This window comes from Gekko japonicus, unplaced genomic scaffold (genome assembly GCF_001447785.1).
Source record: "Gekko japonicus isolate JY-2015 unplaced genomic scaffold, Gekko_japonicus_V1.1 scaffold2262, whole genome shotgun sequence".
Taxonomy (NCBI): domain Eukaryota; kingdom Metazoa; phylum Chordata; class Lepidosauria; order Squamata; family Gekkonidae; genus Gekko; species Gekko japonicus.
Window position 1 is genome coordinate 246,142 of NW_015170958.1, and position 18,017 is coordinate 264,158.

General features: G+C 52.7%; 1 protein-coding gene across 1 annotated transcript in view; it reads right to left on the minus strand.

The window, feature by feature from the left end:
- The window catches only part of ARID3A (AT-rich interaction domain 3A), a 66,008-nt gene extending 50,059 nt beyond the window's left edge, over nt 1–15,949 (minus strand). Inside the window, exons 1-2 of the mRNA XM_015418921.1 lie at nt 15,177–15,949; nt 12,132–12,456 (exon numbers count right to left, since the gene is read on the minus strand). Of these exons, the coding sequence (XP_015274407.1) occupies nt 12,132–12,456; nt 15,177–15,733 (882 nt within the window). The 5' untranslated portion in view covers nt 15,734–15,949. The remainder of the gene's footprint in view (nt 1–12,131; nt 12,457–15,176) is intronic.
- Nucleotides 15,950–18,017: the final 2,068 nt, after the last annotated feature.

Consider the following 18,017-nt stretch of genomic DNA (forward strand, 5'->3'; position numbering starts at 1 on the left):
GCGGGACAGAAATCAAGTAAATAAATAAAAGCCTTCCAGGCACAGACCCACAGGGATGGCTGGTATCTTCCAGCTCCACTTACGGGGTTCCTAAAGACTTCTTGGTGTGGGGAAACAGGCGCGGGCCCACGTAGATCCAATACAGAAAGGCAATCCCTTCTGTTCAGGAAGCGAGGGCTCTTGAACCCGGCCCCTCCAGCTCACCCCCGTTGTCTCGGCAGGCCTGTCGCCCAACATCTCCCACTCGCTGCATTCGCAAGGGCCGCTTGGAGGCCGGAGGGGGAGGGCCCGTTTTGCGACTGCGAGCAGCTGACTAATTTCGGTCCCGAGCGCGAGCCCCCTTTTCTTTGAGGTTATGTTTCCCGTTCGGCTTGGTGGCCTCCTGACAAGCTGGAAGAATGTCCTTCCGTGCTGGGACTTTGTCCGCCCGGCTTTTGTTCCCTGGTGTGCGTGGCCCGGCGGCCCAGGGGGGTCAGCCTCCTGATCTGACCTCCGCTCATTCAGTAGCCGGCTTGCGGAAGGAGGGGAGCTGCCCCCAACGCTTGGCTTTCTAACCTCCATAATTCTTGCTCTCACCCGGCCCTCGGCATGCTAGTGGCTCCCTCTTTCCCCCTCCCCTGTCCTAAAAGGCCCGACTTAAAAGGCTCAGAGAAGGGAACGCACAAGCTGCAGCCGGGGGAAATTTAACACTGCCGCGGAAGAGCCAGAGGTTAGGACATCCCGCCCGGAGGCGTCTGAAGCTCTCCAGCAGCTCCCAGATGTGGGTCGGCCACAACTGCGCCAGCTCTTTCCCGTCACCCGATTCCTCGGGTGAAAGCTACTTTGGGCTGGATCGGGACGTGGCTGTGCTCTGTCCACAGTAGGAAAAGCTCCCTGGGCTCTTGACCGAGAAAGGCCTCTCCCCAAAGGGGACCAAACGGGGGGGGGGCTTCTCACAGGAAAGGGTGCCTGGAGGAGAATAACGGTGTCCTGAAATAACACCGCCTTTGGCGTCCAGACCCAAACGACAACGGCTCACCGGCCCAGCTCGATGCAAGAAAGATCCGGCCTATTCCTGAAGGTCCCATGGGAAATACTATTCAGAGGCCCACAACGGTGACCGTGGCTAACAGCCACCAACAGGCCTCACCTCCAGGGTTCTTATTTCCCCCCCCCCAGCCCCTCTTAGAGCCAACTAAGCCAAAAGCTATGATCACATCTTGGGGCAGGGAGTTCCACAGCTTTTCTCCCTGCGTTTCAGGGTGTGGAGAAACCCCTCCGCTCGGACCTTCTGAATTTGCTACCCGGCGGCTTCGGGGGACAAAGTCAAGTTCTATTGTTCTGTGGAACAGGGGGAAAGGACTCTCACTTTCTCCGCAAGGGAATAAACCACTTTAATGTGTTTTTATTCAGCCTTTCCTCCCGAGGCCTCAGTGTGGTGCCACGCAACTCGCTCCGCCACCGAGTTCTCACCACAACCACCCTGGGAAGTTGGCCGGGATGAGGGAGCTACTAGCCGAAGGTTCCCCAGTGAGCTGTAAGGCTTAGGGCAGATTCGCACCCGAGTCTCCCTGCTTCCTGCCCTAACCACTGTGCCATACTGGCACTCAGTCCCTACCATTCCCCCCTGTAGCCACCATAGAAGAGCCCGAAGCTGTAATCCTGGCTCTCTGTTACAATAACAAGGGGTCAGTGTTCCCTCTAAGCTGAGTTAGTGTGAGCCAGCTCAGTTTTTTAGCCACCAGCTCACACATTTTTGTCTTTGCTCAGGAGGAAGAGGAAGAGGAGGAGGAGGAGGAGGAGGAGGAGGAAATCAAACCCGGTTCTCCCAGATTAGAGTCCGCACACTTAACCACTACACCAAACTGGCTCCAGAGGCAAACCAATTTGTGCAGCAGCCAAATTGCTCGCTCACAACTTTTAACACCAGTAGCTCACAAAGCAGAATTTTTGCTCACGAGGCCCCACAGCTTAGAGGGAGCATTGCTGACACCAGGTGTTCCCTCTAAGCTGAGTTTGTGTGAGCTAGCTCACAGTGTTTTAGCCTCCGGCTCACACCTTTTTGTCTCAGCTCAGGAAGGATGGGGCTCCAAAGCCAACTAATTTATGCAGCAGCCAAATCGCTTGCTCACAACTTTAATGCCAGCAGCTCACAAAGTAGATTTTTTGCTCGCGAGGCTCCATAGCTTAGAGGGAACATTGGTCAGTGTCATTTTCTGCAGTTCCCCCCCAAAAAAACACAAACACACACAAACCAACCCTTGAGTTTGCCTCCAAGTGCACCTATCCGGCTCCAGAAAGCATTAAAAGGGTTTGGAATCCTAGAGCGGCCAGCTTTGGTTTGGGAAATACCTGGAGATTTTGGGGGTGGAGCCTGGGGAGGTCTGGCTTTGGGGAGGGGAGGGTGCTCAGCAGGATATAATACCATAGAATCCACCCTCCAAAGCAGCCGCTTTCTCCAGGGGAACTGATCTCAGTCGTCTAGAGATCAATTGTAATAGCAGACGCTCTCTGGGCCCCACCTGGAGGTTGGAAACCATAAGTCTGTACCAAACGGCAAACTGTAATGAAGAAGAAGAGACTGGATGTATACTTCGCCCTTCACTACCCGAAGGAGTCTCAGAGTGGCTTACAATCTCCTTTCCCTTCCCCCTCTCCACAACAGACACCCCTGTGAGGTAGGCGGGGCTGAGAGAGCTCTCTCGAGAACTGCTCTTGAGAGAACAGCTCTGAGAGAACTTGTGACTGACCCAAGGTCACACCAGCAGCTGCATGTGGAGGAGTGGGGAATCAAACCCGGTTCTCCCAGATTAGAGTCCGCGTTCATAACCACTACCACAATGCTTCCAGGCCATCAGCTGACGCAGTGGCCCGTTTTCATTTACTTAAGGAGGAAACTGTCTCGGAAGGGAGTGAAAGCCGTCCTGGCAAATAATCAAAGCAGGGAAACAGACATACTCCAACTCAAGGGCAGGGGGGGAGGTTTTGCATGCCGCAAATCTGCCTCTGGAATCCCTGGGTCTGGGAACGGAACCTCCCCCCCAAAAAAGACCTTGAACAGCTGCAGAAAATATGGACACAGCAAAGGGTTGGGTGCATGACCAGGCAGTGGGAGGTATTTGAGAAAACCCCTTTGGCTCGGTGGTCGAGCGACCGCCTGCCGGGTGGAAGCCATACAACCAACCCCCACCTCCGCAGCCCACCACGGTGCAAAGCTGGACCTCCACCAGCCAGCTGAGATGTGCCCCCCCCCCCACAGCTCAAAGCTCCCAAACAAATTTCCGAGCAGCGGCCAGTGCTCGAGATGGCCTGCGCACCGGAAATCCTGGGTGTGGTTCACAGCTCGGGACGGACCGGCTTGCTGGAAAGCAGCGAACAGAGTTAATGTGTTGAGAGCGGAAGGCCCTGGCGGCCCAGGGGGCGGAGCCAGCACTTTGCACGCGAGCGGGGGACCCGGGGCCAATCTCGAGGCACCCACTCTCTCGGTCTCGGTGCTCCGATCGACCCGGTGCTCTCAAGCCGGCGTGAAACCACACGGGTGGACAGTGCCGGGACGTTCTCTGCAGCACGTAGTAACACAGCATGCAACTGGGGCAGGGAAGCCTCCGATATGCCTGGTACAGGGAACGCCAGATGTCAGAAAGAGAGAGAGAGGCCCAACGGAGTCACCTTTGGATCCCGGCCAGGGGTTTGCTCGGTTAAGCATCTGGCAGGCAGCGCCGGTTGGCCACCCTCCAGGAGACCGGCTTCTTTCTTTTTTTTTAACGCTCTTCACGGCCAGCTGATTGGCCACAGCCGCGGCAAGGAGATGCCTGGGGGGGGGGGAAGGAGCCCTGGAATGTAAACAAGACAGAGCTCCAAGAGGAGACACCAGACGGGACTTGCCAAGTTACCACGGGGCTGTCCCGGGTGGAGGCCTTGGCAGAGATGCCGGCTTGACTTCTTCACCCTGCCTTCGCAGCGAGCCTGGCACTGCGGTTGCTTAGAACACGGCGGCTCAGAACCGTGGCTCTGACTCGAGGACGCGTGGGATCAGCGGTGGTGGCCAGACGCTGGGGATGCCAGCCTCCAGGTGGGGCCCAGGGACCCCCCCCCCAGAATTATGACTCAACTACAGACTACAGAAAGCAGTGCCCCTGGAGAAAACGGATGCTTTGGAGGGTGGGTTCTGTGGCGCTCCCCACTGAGGTCCTTGTCCTCCCCAGGCTCCATCCCCAAATCCCCAAATCTCCAGGAATCCCACAAACTGGATCTGGAAACCCTACCCCCCCATTCCCTGCCAGTGGCCGGGGGGGGGACCCAGCGATCCTACCAGCCCCCCAGAAGGGAAAAAAATCCAGATTTGTAGTCCCTGAGAGAGAAAAACTGAGACTCTGTGAAGTCAAATTTAGTTGCGCTGTGGGGAGGCGAAAACTGACAACCAGCACAGGTTCTGAGATGTCTGGAAAGTAAAAAGGCCAGTTTTTTTGGGGGGGGGGGTTTAACCCTCCCCCCCCATATCCGCCTGGGCAAAGAGTCAAACCATTTCCATTAGTTTCAACAACCGTGGCATGAGCGTGCAGAACTCTTCCGACACTAGAAATTTTAAAAATGCTGTCTGGGCTTTTAAAGCAACCATTCCTTTTCTACAATGTACAAGGGTGTCGAACTCATTTGTTATGAAGGCCGGATCTGATATTACTGAGACCTTGTTGGGCCGGGCCATGTGTGTTATCAAAGGTAATGCCAGGTAGCGGAGATATAAACTTTATAAAGGACACAAACACAGAGGTTTTTTTTACTTAAAATAAAAACATGCTGAAAACATTAGCACTCTTGCAATATTTTGTTTATTTAACAGCGCCTGATAACTGACACCTCTTGCTCTGAATTATTACATCAAAATGTCTGTGCTGTTGCAATCTTGAGTATGCTGTTCAGGTGTGTATCTGTAAGCTGCAAACCTACGATGACGCAGCAGCAGCAGAACTGGAAGAAGAAGCAGAAAACAGCCAGTTCCACTGCGGGCCTGATAGAAGCCCTCCGAGGGCCTCATCCGGCCCCCGGGCTACATGTTTGACACCCCTGATCTACATGATGTGGCGACTTGTATTATTGGTGCATTCAATCATTTCTTTTTCTACCTGATGCAGCGACTTGTATTATTGGTGCATTTTGCCAGCTATGGGTTAGGACATTCCTGGAGATTTGGGGGTGTGGAGGCAGGGGGAGAGCATTCGTGTATAGGGAGAGGAGGGACCTCGGCAAGATACAATGCCCTAGAGTCCACACTCCAAAGCAGTCCTTTGGTCCAGGAGAACTGATCTCTTTTAGTCTGGAGATCAGTTGGAAGTTTCCAGGGGATCTCCAGGCTCCACCTGGAGATTGGCAACACAAGACCCCAGGCCTGTTCACCTGGAGGCTGGCAACCCCAGTTCCAGGCCTGTTCACAAGTTCCAGTAAATGCTTGCACAAGAAGAAGAGGAGATTGGATTTATACCCCGCCCTTCACTACCCAAAGGAGTCTCAGAGCGGCTGACAAACTCCTTTCCCTTCCCCTCCCCACAACAGACACCCTGTGAGGTAAAAGAAGAAGAGATTGGATGTATACCCCGCCCTTCACTACCCAAAGGAGTCTCAGAGCGGCTGACAAACTCCTTTCCCTTCCCCTCCCCACAACAGACACCCTGTGAGGTAAAAGAAGAAGAGATTGGATGTATACCCCGCCCTTCACTACCCAAAGGAGTCTCAGAGCGGCTGACAAACTCCTTTCCCTTCCCCTCCCCACAACAGACACCCTGTGAGGTAAAAGAAGAAGAGATTGGATGTATACCCCGCCCTTCACTACCCAAAGGAGTCTCAGAGCGGCTGACAAACTCCTTTCCCTTCCCCTCCCCACAACAGACACCCTGTGAGGTAAAAGAAGAAGAGATTGGATGTATACCCCGCCCTTCACTACCCAAAGGAGTCTCAGAGCGGCTGACAAACTCCTTTCCCTTCCCCTCCCCACAACAGACACCCTGGGAGGTCGGTGGGGCTGAGAGAGTTCTTGACAGAAACTGCTCTTTTTCGAGAACAGCTGTGCCAGAACTACGGCTTGCCCAAGGTCATCCAGCGGGTGCAAGTGGAGGAGTGGGGAATCTAACCCGGTTCTCCCAGATTAGAGTCCGCACACTTAACCACTACACCAAACTGGCAAACCACAAGCCATGTACAGAATACACTTGACTTTCCTGCACCGAGTGATTCCTACGTCACGCTCTTTCTTGTAAACATATGTATGCGCATGCAGCCAGGATGCGCATGTGCCACCGTAACTTGTGGACAGGGACTTTATGCAAAGAGCTCAGAAGCCTGCAAGAGGTTGTATATGTAAACATAGACTCGGCAGAAGGCTCTCCGGATTGCGTTCAACGGCGGTGTTTTCCCAAGCGTCTTGCCACACCGTCTATACACATTCCACCTCCTCCCCCCAACTTTCATTGCCTCTCCATGCTCCCATCTGTACCCACGGTGAAGCACGCAAGCGGCTTTTGCTTTTATGCAAAAACACTCCCCAAACTTCTGGCGTTTACAAATTAAGAAAAACCGGGGCCACGACTGGGGAAAAAGCTTTTTCTGCAGAAATAGGGATTCGCTAACCCAACAGAAGAGCCCGACCCGCTCTGTTCCCACATGCCTCGCTGTGCTGAGGATACCTCCCAGCTGGAAGGACGAGAAGCTGGAGCAGCCCCTCATGCAGAGTGAGAACAGGCAGACTCCTCGGAGGGTGGGTTACTCGGACACACCTCTGCATTGAGAGAGATTGAATAACCCTAGAGCACCTGATGTGAAGAAGCTGGAGTATCACCTATCCTAACAGAGGCCTGACCTGATGGGGGGGGAATCATACAGAGCTCCAGCGGGCAGCCTCCTCTGCATGTGAGAATTTCAAACTCCCCGGAGTCTTCAACCAGAATATACTGCATTTTGTCACTCCTTGAAGGATAAAGGGGTCCAACACGTATTTCCAGCAAAAGGAGAACTTCAAACCAAAACTGAACCTTACAATGATGATGGCAACTAGAAACTGTTGGGTATGACAAGTTGAAAACACTCAGTATGTCTGGGGTTAAAAGTTTATGTTACTCACAGGAAGTCACATGTTTCTCATGTAACCAATGTTCTTTAGATGTGGATTGCCCGGGAATTTTCTCCCTGATCTAGGAATTTGATTGGGACTAAAGTATCAAGGTATATTACCATTTTATGGCTTCTCTTCCCGTCTTTCTTTGGTGTTCTGAAGAAACAAGAAGAGCAGCTATAATTCTCTCTTCTAGTTTTGTCTTTGTAGTGTAAGGAAGTAGCCGATTATGCTCTGTTGTTATTTTCATCCGTTACCCTTCCCCATGCTAGAACTTAGTAAAAACTTTATATTTTAATCACACATGGACTCTCAGTCTGAATTATTTTACTCCGGCTCTGCTGGGCTATATTATCTCTGCTAAATACCATTTTTTTTCAATATCTCACTATCACCCAACAGAAACCCCAGCTTGTCATTCTTTTTATCAGTTAAAAAACACCTTCACTCTTTTGCATGCTGATTTAACAAGCCACCCTGGCTATATACAACCATGATCCACAAGTCCACTTCCTTGTCTGACAGTGTGTGCATGCACACAAAAACCTCCCACCTTGAATAAAACTTTGCGGGTCTTAAAGGTGCCACTGGGCCACTGACTTTGCTCTAGAGCCTTATAATAGCTTACCTGCAGTTTTTGTAAAAAAAAAAAAATCAATCAAAATTTCAAAAGAGAAACTGGATCCCCACCAATGCTCCCTTCTTAGCTGTGGAGTCCTGTGAGCAAAAAAAATCTACTTTGTGAGCTACTGGCATCAAAGTTGTGAGTGAGCGATTTGGCTGCTGCAGGAGTTGGTCTGCTCTGGAGCCGTCCTTCCTGAGTGAAGACCCCCCAAAAAATATGTATGAGCTGGAGGCTCAAAAACTGTGAGCTACCTCGCACTGACTCAGCTTAGAGGGAACACTGATCCCCACCCCCTTCCAGAACACGAATATTTTGGCTACCCTGTCTAAGGCCGTTCCCCCCCCTCCATCTGGATTCCATCTGCTGTTGCCCAGCAGAAAAAAACACACCCACCTCTTTCTATCTCCCCCCTTCCCAAATTCCCGATGTATTTACAACCCGTACATCAAAGGAGCTTCAGTCCCTGCGGAGGGGGGGGTTGTAAAGACCCATTTCCTTCTATTAGCTGGAAGGCTTTCCTGACTGAATACCCAGGCCGGGCCTGATCAAACAGGGGGAGTGGGCCGGCCGGAAAGAAGGGGAAAGGTTTTAAAGGACTTGGGGGGGGGGGGTTTAAATTGGCACTCACTAGCTCTAAGGGCTTTGTTCCCCCCCCCCGTAGGTTGCAGGTTGCGTAAGTTGGCTCCCGCTAATTGGCTGGAAGAAACTCGGGTGTCCTCCTCTCCTCTCACACGACGACGGGAGGACCACTTCCTACGTGGCGCGTCCCACACAGATCTGTATTTCGGTGTGCAAAACACGGCAGGCAAAACCGGAACACTGAAGACACAGCTAAAGGACTGCATCTGATGGCTGAAGGCACATTTATACCCTGTGCGCCAAAAGCCATCCGTGGTGGTTAGGGGTGGGAGGCATCTCTGCAAAAACCTGGGGACTCACCGTACAGTCTTGGCGGCTAGAAGAACCGCTTCGATTGCTACACCCAGGCCACGTTGAGTCTGGAGCAGCAGAACAAAACTGGAGTCCAGTGACAATTTAAAGGTTCAGGTTCCCTTGCTCGAAAGCCAGTCGAATCCGACTCTAGGGTTGCGGTGCTCATCTCCGCTTCAAAGCCGAAGAGCCAGCGCTGTCCGAAGACGTTTCCGTGGTCATGTGGCCGGCATGACTAAACCCCAAGGCGCACGGAACGCTGTTACCTTCCCACCGAAGTGGTACCTATTTATCGACTTGCAGTTTCTTGCTTTAGAACTGCTAGGTTGGCAGGAGCTGGAACTAGAGACGGGAGCTCACTCCGTCTTACGGCACCCGGGTCTTGAACTGCTGAACTACCGACCTTCCACAGCCTGCAGTTCAGCGTCTTAACCACTTGAGCCACGCAGACCACCAAAAGCTTCCAGGGTATTGGCTTTTGTAAGTCAACGCGCACGTCATCGGAACGGAAGGCTTGTACCCTGGAAAGGCTGAAAAGAGCAAGAGTCCAGGAGTATCTTAAAGACTAACAAAATCTGTGGCGGCTCCCACCCTGCCACAAAGTTTGTTAGCCTTTTAAGGTGCCACTAGACTTTTGCTCTTTTCTGAAGAAGTGAGCAGCGACTCACAAAAGCTCCTCCCCTGCCACGTATTTGGTTAGTCTTTCAGGTGCTCCTGGACTCTTGCTCTTTTCTGCTGCTACAGAGGTATCTGAAGAAGTGAGCAGTGACTCACAAGAGCTAATGCCCGGCCACAAATTTTGTGAGTCTTTCAGGTGCCACCGGACTCTTGCTCTTTTCTGAAGAAGTGAGCGGTGACTCACGAGAGCTCATCCCCTGCCACAAATTTTATTAGTCTTTAAGATGCTACTGGACTGCTCTTTTCTACTGTTACAGACAGACAAACACGGTGGCCCACCATGATCTGCCCCCATGGAAAGGTCTGTTAAGTCTTCAAGGTGCTACTGGGCTCAAATTTGGCTTGGCGAGCGGGTGTGTGTCCCAGACAGCACTCAGTTCTATCAGACTTATGCCCACTTTGACAGCCCGCTTCGGCCCATCGCTCCGGCCAAGAAGAGACCCACGGAACTTGGAAACAGCTACGCAGGATGACAACGTCCGTTCCCCCCCTCCCAAAAGAGCCTTAGTCATTCCTGAGGATCCCACATTTCTACAACGGCACCCAACAGCCTACCCACTCTTTCACTTAAAGAGCTTCTTTTCAGACTCAAAGCCAGCTTTGGCAGCACTAACAAAAAACTTCACCGGGACATAACTCAAAGATGTAGAGCTCTGCTTATACCCCACCCCCGTTCTCTCATCTAAGGGGAGGGCCCTCCCGCGACCCCTAAGATGGCGCACTCCCAGAGTTCACGCACATCTTCAGACACCAGTGCACAAATTCAAAGCAGCCAGGGGAAACTCCCACAAGCCCCGGATGGAGCTGGTTCCAAACAGCTGCTCTTTTACGGCCTCTTCCAGAAGGGCCCCAGCAAACTCCAGCCAGTTTTGCCCCAGGCCGAACGTTTCCAGCCCGGCAAGCTCTTTCCCGCTCACACCCCGCCACCACCAAATTACAAAATGGAAAAATTCAGAGCCGGGGTGACACGCAGCCGTGGAGATACTCATCTTCAGAGAGCGCTGTAAAGGAAAATAAAAGGGGAGAGAGAGGGTGACCCTGTCTCTGACATGGCAGGGGAAATCTGCTTGCGCAACACAAGAGCGCTTATGTCATGGCGCACGTGAAGGCCCCCCCCCCCCCCGGCATGACCAAAGTGCCTTTGCTTTGCTAAAACCCATCAGCTCCACCCGAAAAGTGCGCACCGCTGACGGAAGAGGCTGGAAAGCACAGGGCTGAATGCAAACAAAAAGAAGAGTTTAAAGTCGAAGGAGTGCTCCTCTGGTGAAGCCGTCCACAGAGGTGGCTTTCTCCCAGGTTCATAGTCAAACCCTGGCAGGGCTACGCCTTTGATCGGCGCAGCTGCAGCCCTCCCTGAAAGGGGCACGTACCTCCAAAGGGCACCCTGGAGATACTTCTTTTTGTAGAAAAAGCCCAGCAGGAACTCATTAGCATAATAGGCCACACCCAACAGCAGGAACTCATTAGCCTATTAGGCCACACCCCTGACAGCACAGCTCATTAACCCATTAGGCCGCACCCCCAAGTTACCAGAAGTGTGGTTATCCAGCCACACCCACCTTTTGCTTGTTATTCTGTTTACCTTGTTTGTTGTCAAAACCCAGGGCTTTTTTTGTAGCAGGAACTCCTTTGCATGTTAGGCCACACACCCCTAATGTAGCCAATCCTAATGAGTTTCTGCTATTGGGTGTGGCCTATTATGCTAATGAGTTCCTGCTGGGCATGGCCAACTTGGGAGCCAGCCGGAACTCCGTTCCTGTGCGTTCCTGCCCAAAAATAGCCCTGCTTAGCGACATCTGCAAGAGCCAAAGCCAGGTTTTGGCGCACACACAATGCCAGATCCTAGCCTAGTCCCAGGACAGGGACGGAGGACATGTGACGATCAGCAGTGTAGGATCCGGACCAGTCAATGACCGGATGGGTGACCTCCCAGGACACCCTGCCTCTCTAGGACATCCCCCCCTTTCCATAAACGGCTTTGTGCTCCACCACTGACGACAAGTAGGATGAACACACACGCTCACAAGACAACGCGGAACGAGTTCCAAGCAAAACTCGCTCACAAGACAACGCGGATCGAGTTCCAAGCAAAACTTGCCAAACTATGCACATCAAGCCGTGCGTACCTTCATAAACATGCTGCGGCCTTCTACTAAATCAGACCCTTGGTCCATCAAGGTCGGTATTGTCTACTCAGACAGGCAGCTGCTCTCCAGAATCTGAGGGGAAGGTCTTTCCCAGCAGCTCCTGCCCAGTCCTTTTAACTGGAGATGACAGGGAACTGAACCCAGGACCTCCTGCACGCCAAGTAGATGCCCTACCGCTCCACCACGGCCCCCTTTCCCCTATCACAACGCATCAGTACCTATTGTGGAACTCGGTTCCCGGATTTGGATAACTCCACGGGCAGATTTCTGTGGTGTACAAAAAACCTTGCGACAGCACAGACTCATATGTCACCAACAACCTCCCCCCCCACCCCAGCAGGGCCACTTCCCAAAAAATGACCAGCCAAATATGACAGACACCGCAGTGTACCCTCTAAGCTGAGTTAGTGTGAGCTAGCTCACAGTTTTCTAGCCTCCGGCTCACACATTTTTGTCTTCGCTCAGGAAGGATGGCTCCAGAGCAAACTAACTGATGCAGTAGCCAAATCACTCACTCACAATTTTAGTGCCAGGGGCTCACCAAGTATAATTTTTGCTCACAGGACTCCACAGCTTAGAGGGAGCATTGGCAGTCGGATGTTGCGGGTGAGATCCGCAGCCTAGAACAAGGAGCGCGATTGGCATCCACGGAAGCCCGTCCGTTACTTACTTGCTTAAACTGTTCCTCGTAAGTCCAGTCTCCGTGATCCAGGGCTTGGGTCGGCAGCTGGGCGTGGCCCAGGTGGGCAGTCCCGGACGCCAGCCGCTCCTGGGCCCCCGCCAGCCTCGAAGCCTCCCCCCGGTACTGTTGCGGGGGCTGCTGTTTCCGGAGTAGCACGGCGCCCGGGTTGGAGCGGGCCGCTTCTCCGGAGCAGAGGCCTTCCTCCGCCATTTCTTCATCCTCTTCGTAATCTTCCTCCTCCTCCTCCTCTTCCTCTTCTTCCTCCTCCTCTCCCAGGTCTTCCTCAAAATCGTCCTCGACCCACTTGCCTTTCCTGGGGGGGGGAAGTGAACAAGGGGAGATGGAAAAGTCAGGGCACACCCCGAGAGAGAGAGAAGGGATGACTCCCCAAACGCCGACCCTTTTCCAACTGTATTTCATTTTAGTAACTGGTTGCTAAAGGATTTCCCCCTGTCATTTCAGAGAGAACCATTTTAGTAACCGGCTCCAAGTGGAATTTATTTCCCTATTCATACGTTGGGTTAGCAAAACGTGGTTGAGCCGCTTTTGAAGGAAATGGTTTCCTTCCGTTTTCTACCCCTTTGTTGAGCTTCCCAATCGCTGTGGTGTCCTGTATAAAATGTCCACAGCACTTCGAAGAAGAAGAGATTGGTTTTATACCCCGCCCTTCACTCAGAGTCTCAACTTAGAACGTTAATTTTTAAAAAGTCCGAGGAAGATCAGGCGGCAAAAACGGGTAGGGAAAAAGCGGCAGCATTTGAAATGACTGTACCGCTTCAGAGACAGCTCATTAACAGAAGGAAATTCGCTGGATCAAACCCCAGACCCTGTATCGTTTTATCGTAACGTGAAAAGGGCCACAGTCTCTGAACAAGACCAGTAGGTTTGAACCCGCAATCTGCTGCTGGAGCTCGCTGGGTGACCTTGGGTAAAGGAACATCCTGTCAGCCTAACCTACCTCACAGGGTTGTTGTGAGGATAGAATGGCGGAGAGGGAAAATGATAGAAGCCACCTTGGGTACCCACATCTGGAGGTCCAGCAACGGGATACAGAGCCCGAAGCTTTCCCCTGATGTTGCCTCCTGGCACAGGTATCCAGAGATTGACTGCATCTGAATGTGGAGGTTCCCTTTAGTTACCATGGCTAGGACATTGAAAATGAAGGGTTGAATCCCATTGATCTTTTATGCTAGCAGTGATACCTTCCTCCTGCACCAAAAGCCCTCCTCTGACGTAAACCTTCCACTAGGACTGCTTCACTGTTAGTGGAACAGATAGCCACTGATTGTCCTCTCCTGTACTGACAGGCTTATGCTCCATCTCTGTGACCATTTGACTTGGGCTAACCACCCTGTGGTGATTTAACCCTAAACAAACCGTCAAGCAGTCAGTCCCGGAGACAGCACCAATGGAAGCTGACCTCTCCTTTTTATTTTATTTTATTTTTAAGGAAAGAGCTGGGGTGCCCCGTACCACCCCAGGACACGGCACGGGCATAATAGTATTGCCCCATAATTGCAGTGGTACCCAGTGGGTAGAGAAGAACACCCACTTCTTTCGGAGATTAACTGATTTTTGCTTCCCAGTCCCTTTCAAGAAGAAAAGGTGTTCCGCAGCGAACAGCAGAAACCGGGATACGACCTCCCATTCGGTCTCTGACCAGCTTGAGCACTTATACTGTCTTAACCCCTGCATGAGTCTGGCACAGAAATAGAATACAGCTCCCTTGAAGGAGCAAGTGGATCCCACCACCACATGCCTCTCAAGTAACCTCTCCTCATGTCTGGTGGATCCCCAAAAGGACAGAGACGAAAAAGGACTATGCTGGGTTGCTGGATTCCACCCTTCCCTTCGTTAAGAAGAAGGAGAAATTTTATACCCTTCACTACCCAAAGGAGTCTCAGTGTGGCTTACAATCTCCTTTCCTTTCCCCTCCCCACCACAGACACCCTGTGAGGTGGGTGGGGCTGAGAGAGCTCTGACAGAAACTGCTCTTTTTCAAGGACAGCTCTGACAGAACTATGGCTTGCCCGAGGTCATCCAGCAGCCGCAAGTGGAGGAGGGGGGGAAAAAACCCCGTTCTCCCAGATTACAGTCCGCGCTCTTAACCATTACACCAAACAAAGGCGAGTTGTAGACCTTGTGAGGGGCAGGGGTGAGAGGAGAACACCTAGGGGGGTAAAATTCACCCTGGCGTTTTTTTGTTTTTCTGTTTGTTTCACTTCACCGTCAGGCTGGAAAGTTTCAAAGCGGGCCAGGCACACCGGTGGTCCACCCACCCGCAGGCACACTCTCAAAAACAAGTCAAACCGGTTTTTCAGAGCCTCGCTCCCATTTTTATTGCCTCCTGACCCCAGCGCCGTCAGGGAGGGGCCTCCTCACAGCAAAACAGGAAGGCCGCCCAGCGAGCGCCTCTGCCCTCCCCTCCCCTCCCCCACTTTTATTTCTAAGAAACAAACAGAACACCGCTCTGGTCGAGGGTCCTTCAACCTCCTCAAATCATTTCAAATAATCTGTTAGAAGCGACATTCATTCCATTCCAAATTTCTTCTTCTTTGGCCACAGATGCTGTTAACAGTTGCCAGGGGTCATTTTGTAGAAAAAGAGGTGCAGGAGCTCATTAGCGTAACTCATCTGCCCTCATAGAGGAGGGAGAGCTTGTACCTGAAGGCGGGCCGGGGGGGGGGGGACTCTGCAACTTACCTGGCTGCTTCTTGCTCCTCGTGGCCCGACTGAGGGCTGCTGGGAGCAGGGGGTGGGGCTTGTTGCATGTGCCCGCCCCCTGGGCTCCTTACTGCCGGAGCTCTGCTCCTGTGTGCTCCCACAGGAAATGACCCCTGCACACGGGGAGGGATAAGGGGGCACCCCCCTTCAGGGGAAATCACCAGGTGAAATCAGCATTCGATCTCAGCACGGGGTGGTCCAGATCCCGCTCGGGAGGAGGACAACTCAGATGGGACCTCCCCCCCAATGCCTGACCCCCACCCCACCCTGTCTGTGACCCCCATTAGTTCACATTCAGCAAATACTTACACCTCCTCTTCTTCCTCAGAGCCCATTTCCCGAGGGTACTCTCCATCCTCTTCTTCCTCGCCACGCTCCTCTTCTTCCTCCCCTTCAGAGGACCGGCTGTCCTCCGAGGCCACCGGACTGGAAGACTGGCTGAGGCCAGCGGCTGCCGCCCGCATCGCCGCCAGCGCCGCCATCTGCGCCCTCTGTATCCGGACGCTCTCCAGCTCTCCCGCCTCCTCCGAAGGCGGAGGCTCCTGACTGGGGCCGCGGGACATGGTCGAAGCCCCTGTGCCCGGCAGGGCGGGGCCCTGGCCCGTTGCCGGAAGGGCTGTCCGCATCTGGTCCTGCTGCTGCTGCCGCGCTTCCATCTCCTGTTGCAACCGGGCCCGCTGCTGGCGCTGCAGGTTCTCCATCACTGCCTGCAGCTTCATGGCTCTGCCGGCAGGGGGCGGCGCCTGGGCCGCGGGTGGCGCGGCAGAGGTGGAGCAATGCTCCGAAGGGGCGGGGCCCAGGCGTCCCGGGGGAGGCCCCGGGGGACAGCGTTCGGTGGGGTGCAGCGCCGTGGGGGAAGCTGGCATGGGGGGGCCTCGCCCCCGCTGTCCTAGGGAAGGGGAGGACGTCAAGAGCAGGGACCTCTTACGAGGGAGGAAGAATCCTCAGGCGGAACAGCCGCATCAGCTAGGGCGGGAGGCCATTCAGGCACCCGTGGGGGCGGATCCAAGAAATCGGTGACAAATAAGAAAATTAAAGTTCCACCAACAGCATTGCTTCCAGAAGCGGCCAAGCTCCTGCAGCACAAACTCCCTCAGTGGGCACAACCAGAGCACTGCACAGGCCGAACTGAAGCTGCGGCCTGGTCTCGTCCTTGCGCCCTCACGTTTCTCCAGTCTGCGGGTGCCCCAGTAGCCAGCCGGACGCTGCTCTCCCAGGTCTTCATCTAGGTGTCAGCAAAAACCCTGTCCAAACAGACCGGGGAGGGAAAAAAAGACAACAGCAAGTTAGAGAGGGGAGGACAAAAACCAGTTTCTGTTTCCCAGCACGCCAGGCGGTGTACAAAGGCCCCAAGCAGTGGCTCGAGCTGAATTAGTCAAGCTCGGAGATAGGGACCAATGAACAGACAATTTTATTTTATTTTTTTAATTTCTCCACGTATTGGGACCCATATTGCTTTTCTCATCATATTTGCATCCCAAGCGGCTTATATCTTTAGCCTCTTCTCCATTTTATCCTCACAACGGCCCTGTGAGGTAAATTAGGCGGAGAAGGTAGATGAGGGTGAGAAAGCTCGCCTAGCAAGCTTCCGCAGCACAAGTGAGGATCTGAACCTGGGTCTCCCAGATACCAGTCCGACACTCTTAGCCACTATGTCCCACCGGCTTCTCACAGACCATCTTGAGCAAGGAAAGCATGAGGGGAGACTATCTGAATTGAGATCCCCACAGAAGCAGAAGCATAAAGGGTTTGAAGCTGGAATTCGGACCACGGGAACCAGAGGGCGGGCGGAAAGTTGTAATTTTATGGGGGTGGGGGAAGAAGAGGCCTTTGAGCTTTTTTGCCAGGAAGGAAAGAGCAAAAGCCTTGGCGGGAGAGGAAAGGCGGTTTCGGCAGGCCCAGTATCGAGTTACGGTGATGCGCCATTCTCATTCACGTAAAACCCGGGCGGGTCAGCAGCCGAGGTCTCAAAAAAAATACCAGCCTTCAACAACTGCCTAGCTTAGAAGCAATTCTCACAATGCGGGCAGTAGTCAAATGACCAGGATTTGTCCCACTGCTGTGATGTCAAGGCCTGCATACTGGTAACAGAACGTTCCGGAAAAGGGGGCGGGAAGGTATTTCCATGCATTTTCTCCCCTTTCCCCTCCTTTTAAATAACTTTTTCTTTCTACCCCCATTCCCAGTCAACTCTGCACTGGCCCTCTTGGGGCCGCCAGGGCAATTCAGCAGTCCCTTTTTATTCTCCTGGGAATATGTTGTGTATTTTATATTGATATTTATGCCGTTGGTTTTATCTATTGCTTTCTTATGTAAGCTGCCTTGAGCCTGCCTTGGCGGGGTAAAAGGCAAATAAATAAATAAATAAATAAATTTCCCAAAAGAAGCTCTTTTCCAGTTGATCAAATGATTTTAAAAAAAAAATCTGGCCTTTCTACTATTAAATACACACACACACACACACGTACACACCCAAGGCAGCATCACAAATGACAGGTGGGAAATTTCCCACAGAAACAGATTCGAGTACACTAATATCGTAGAGACCAACTTCTAAGGCTGAGGCGTCAAACGCATTTGTTACGGGGGCCGGATCTGACATAAACGTCACTATGTCCGGCCGGACCATGTGTGCCATAAAAAATAATGCCAGGAACGGGATATAAGCTGTATAAAGGACACAGGCAGACCCAAGTAATGATAGAGCAAGACAGGTAGCCATGTGTTAGTCTGTCTGTAGCAGCAGAAAAGAGTAAGAGTCGAGTAGCACCTTCAAGACATCACAAAATTTGAGGCAGGGCCTGAGCTTCTGGGGGCAGTAACTCATGAACGCTCACACCAAGTAACGATATTATTTTACTCAAAATACAAACATGCTTTGAACATTAACACTCTTACAGTATTTCCTCCAAGTATCTCCCCGATGCCCGCCCTCCCTGTGACGCATCAGCACTGGGACAATATACAGGGACATAAACACACAGCCTCTGTCATCTGGCGATAAAGGTAAATGACCAGTCACCTGCAGGCTGGATTAAAAGCCCTGGACGGGCCGGTTCTGGCACACGGGCTGTATGTTTGACACCCCTGCTCTAAGGTGTCTCTGTGCTACTGGACTCGAATCTACGGCAGTCCAACATGGCTAGCCTC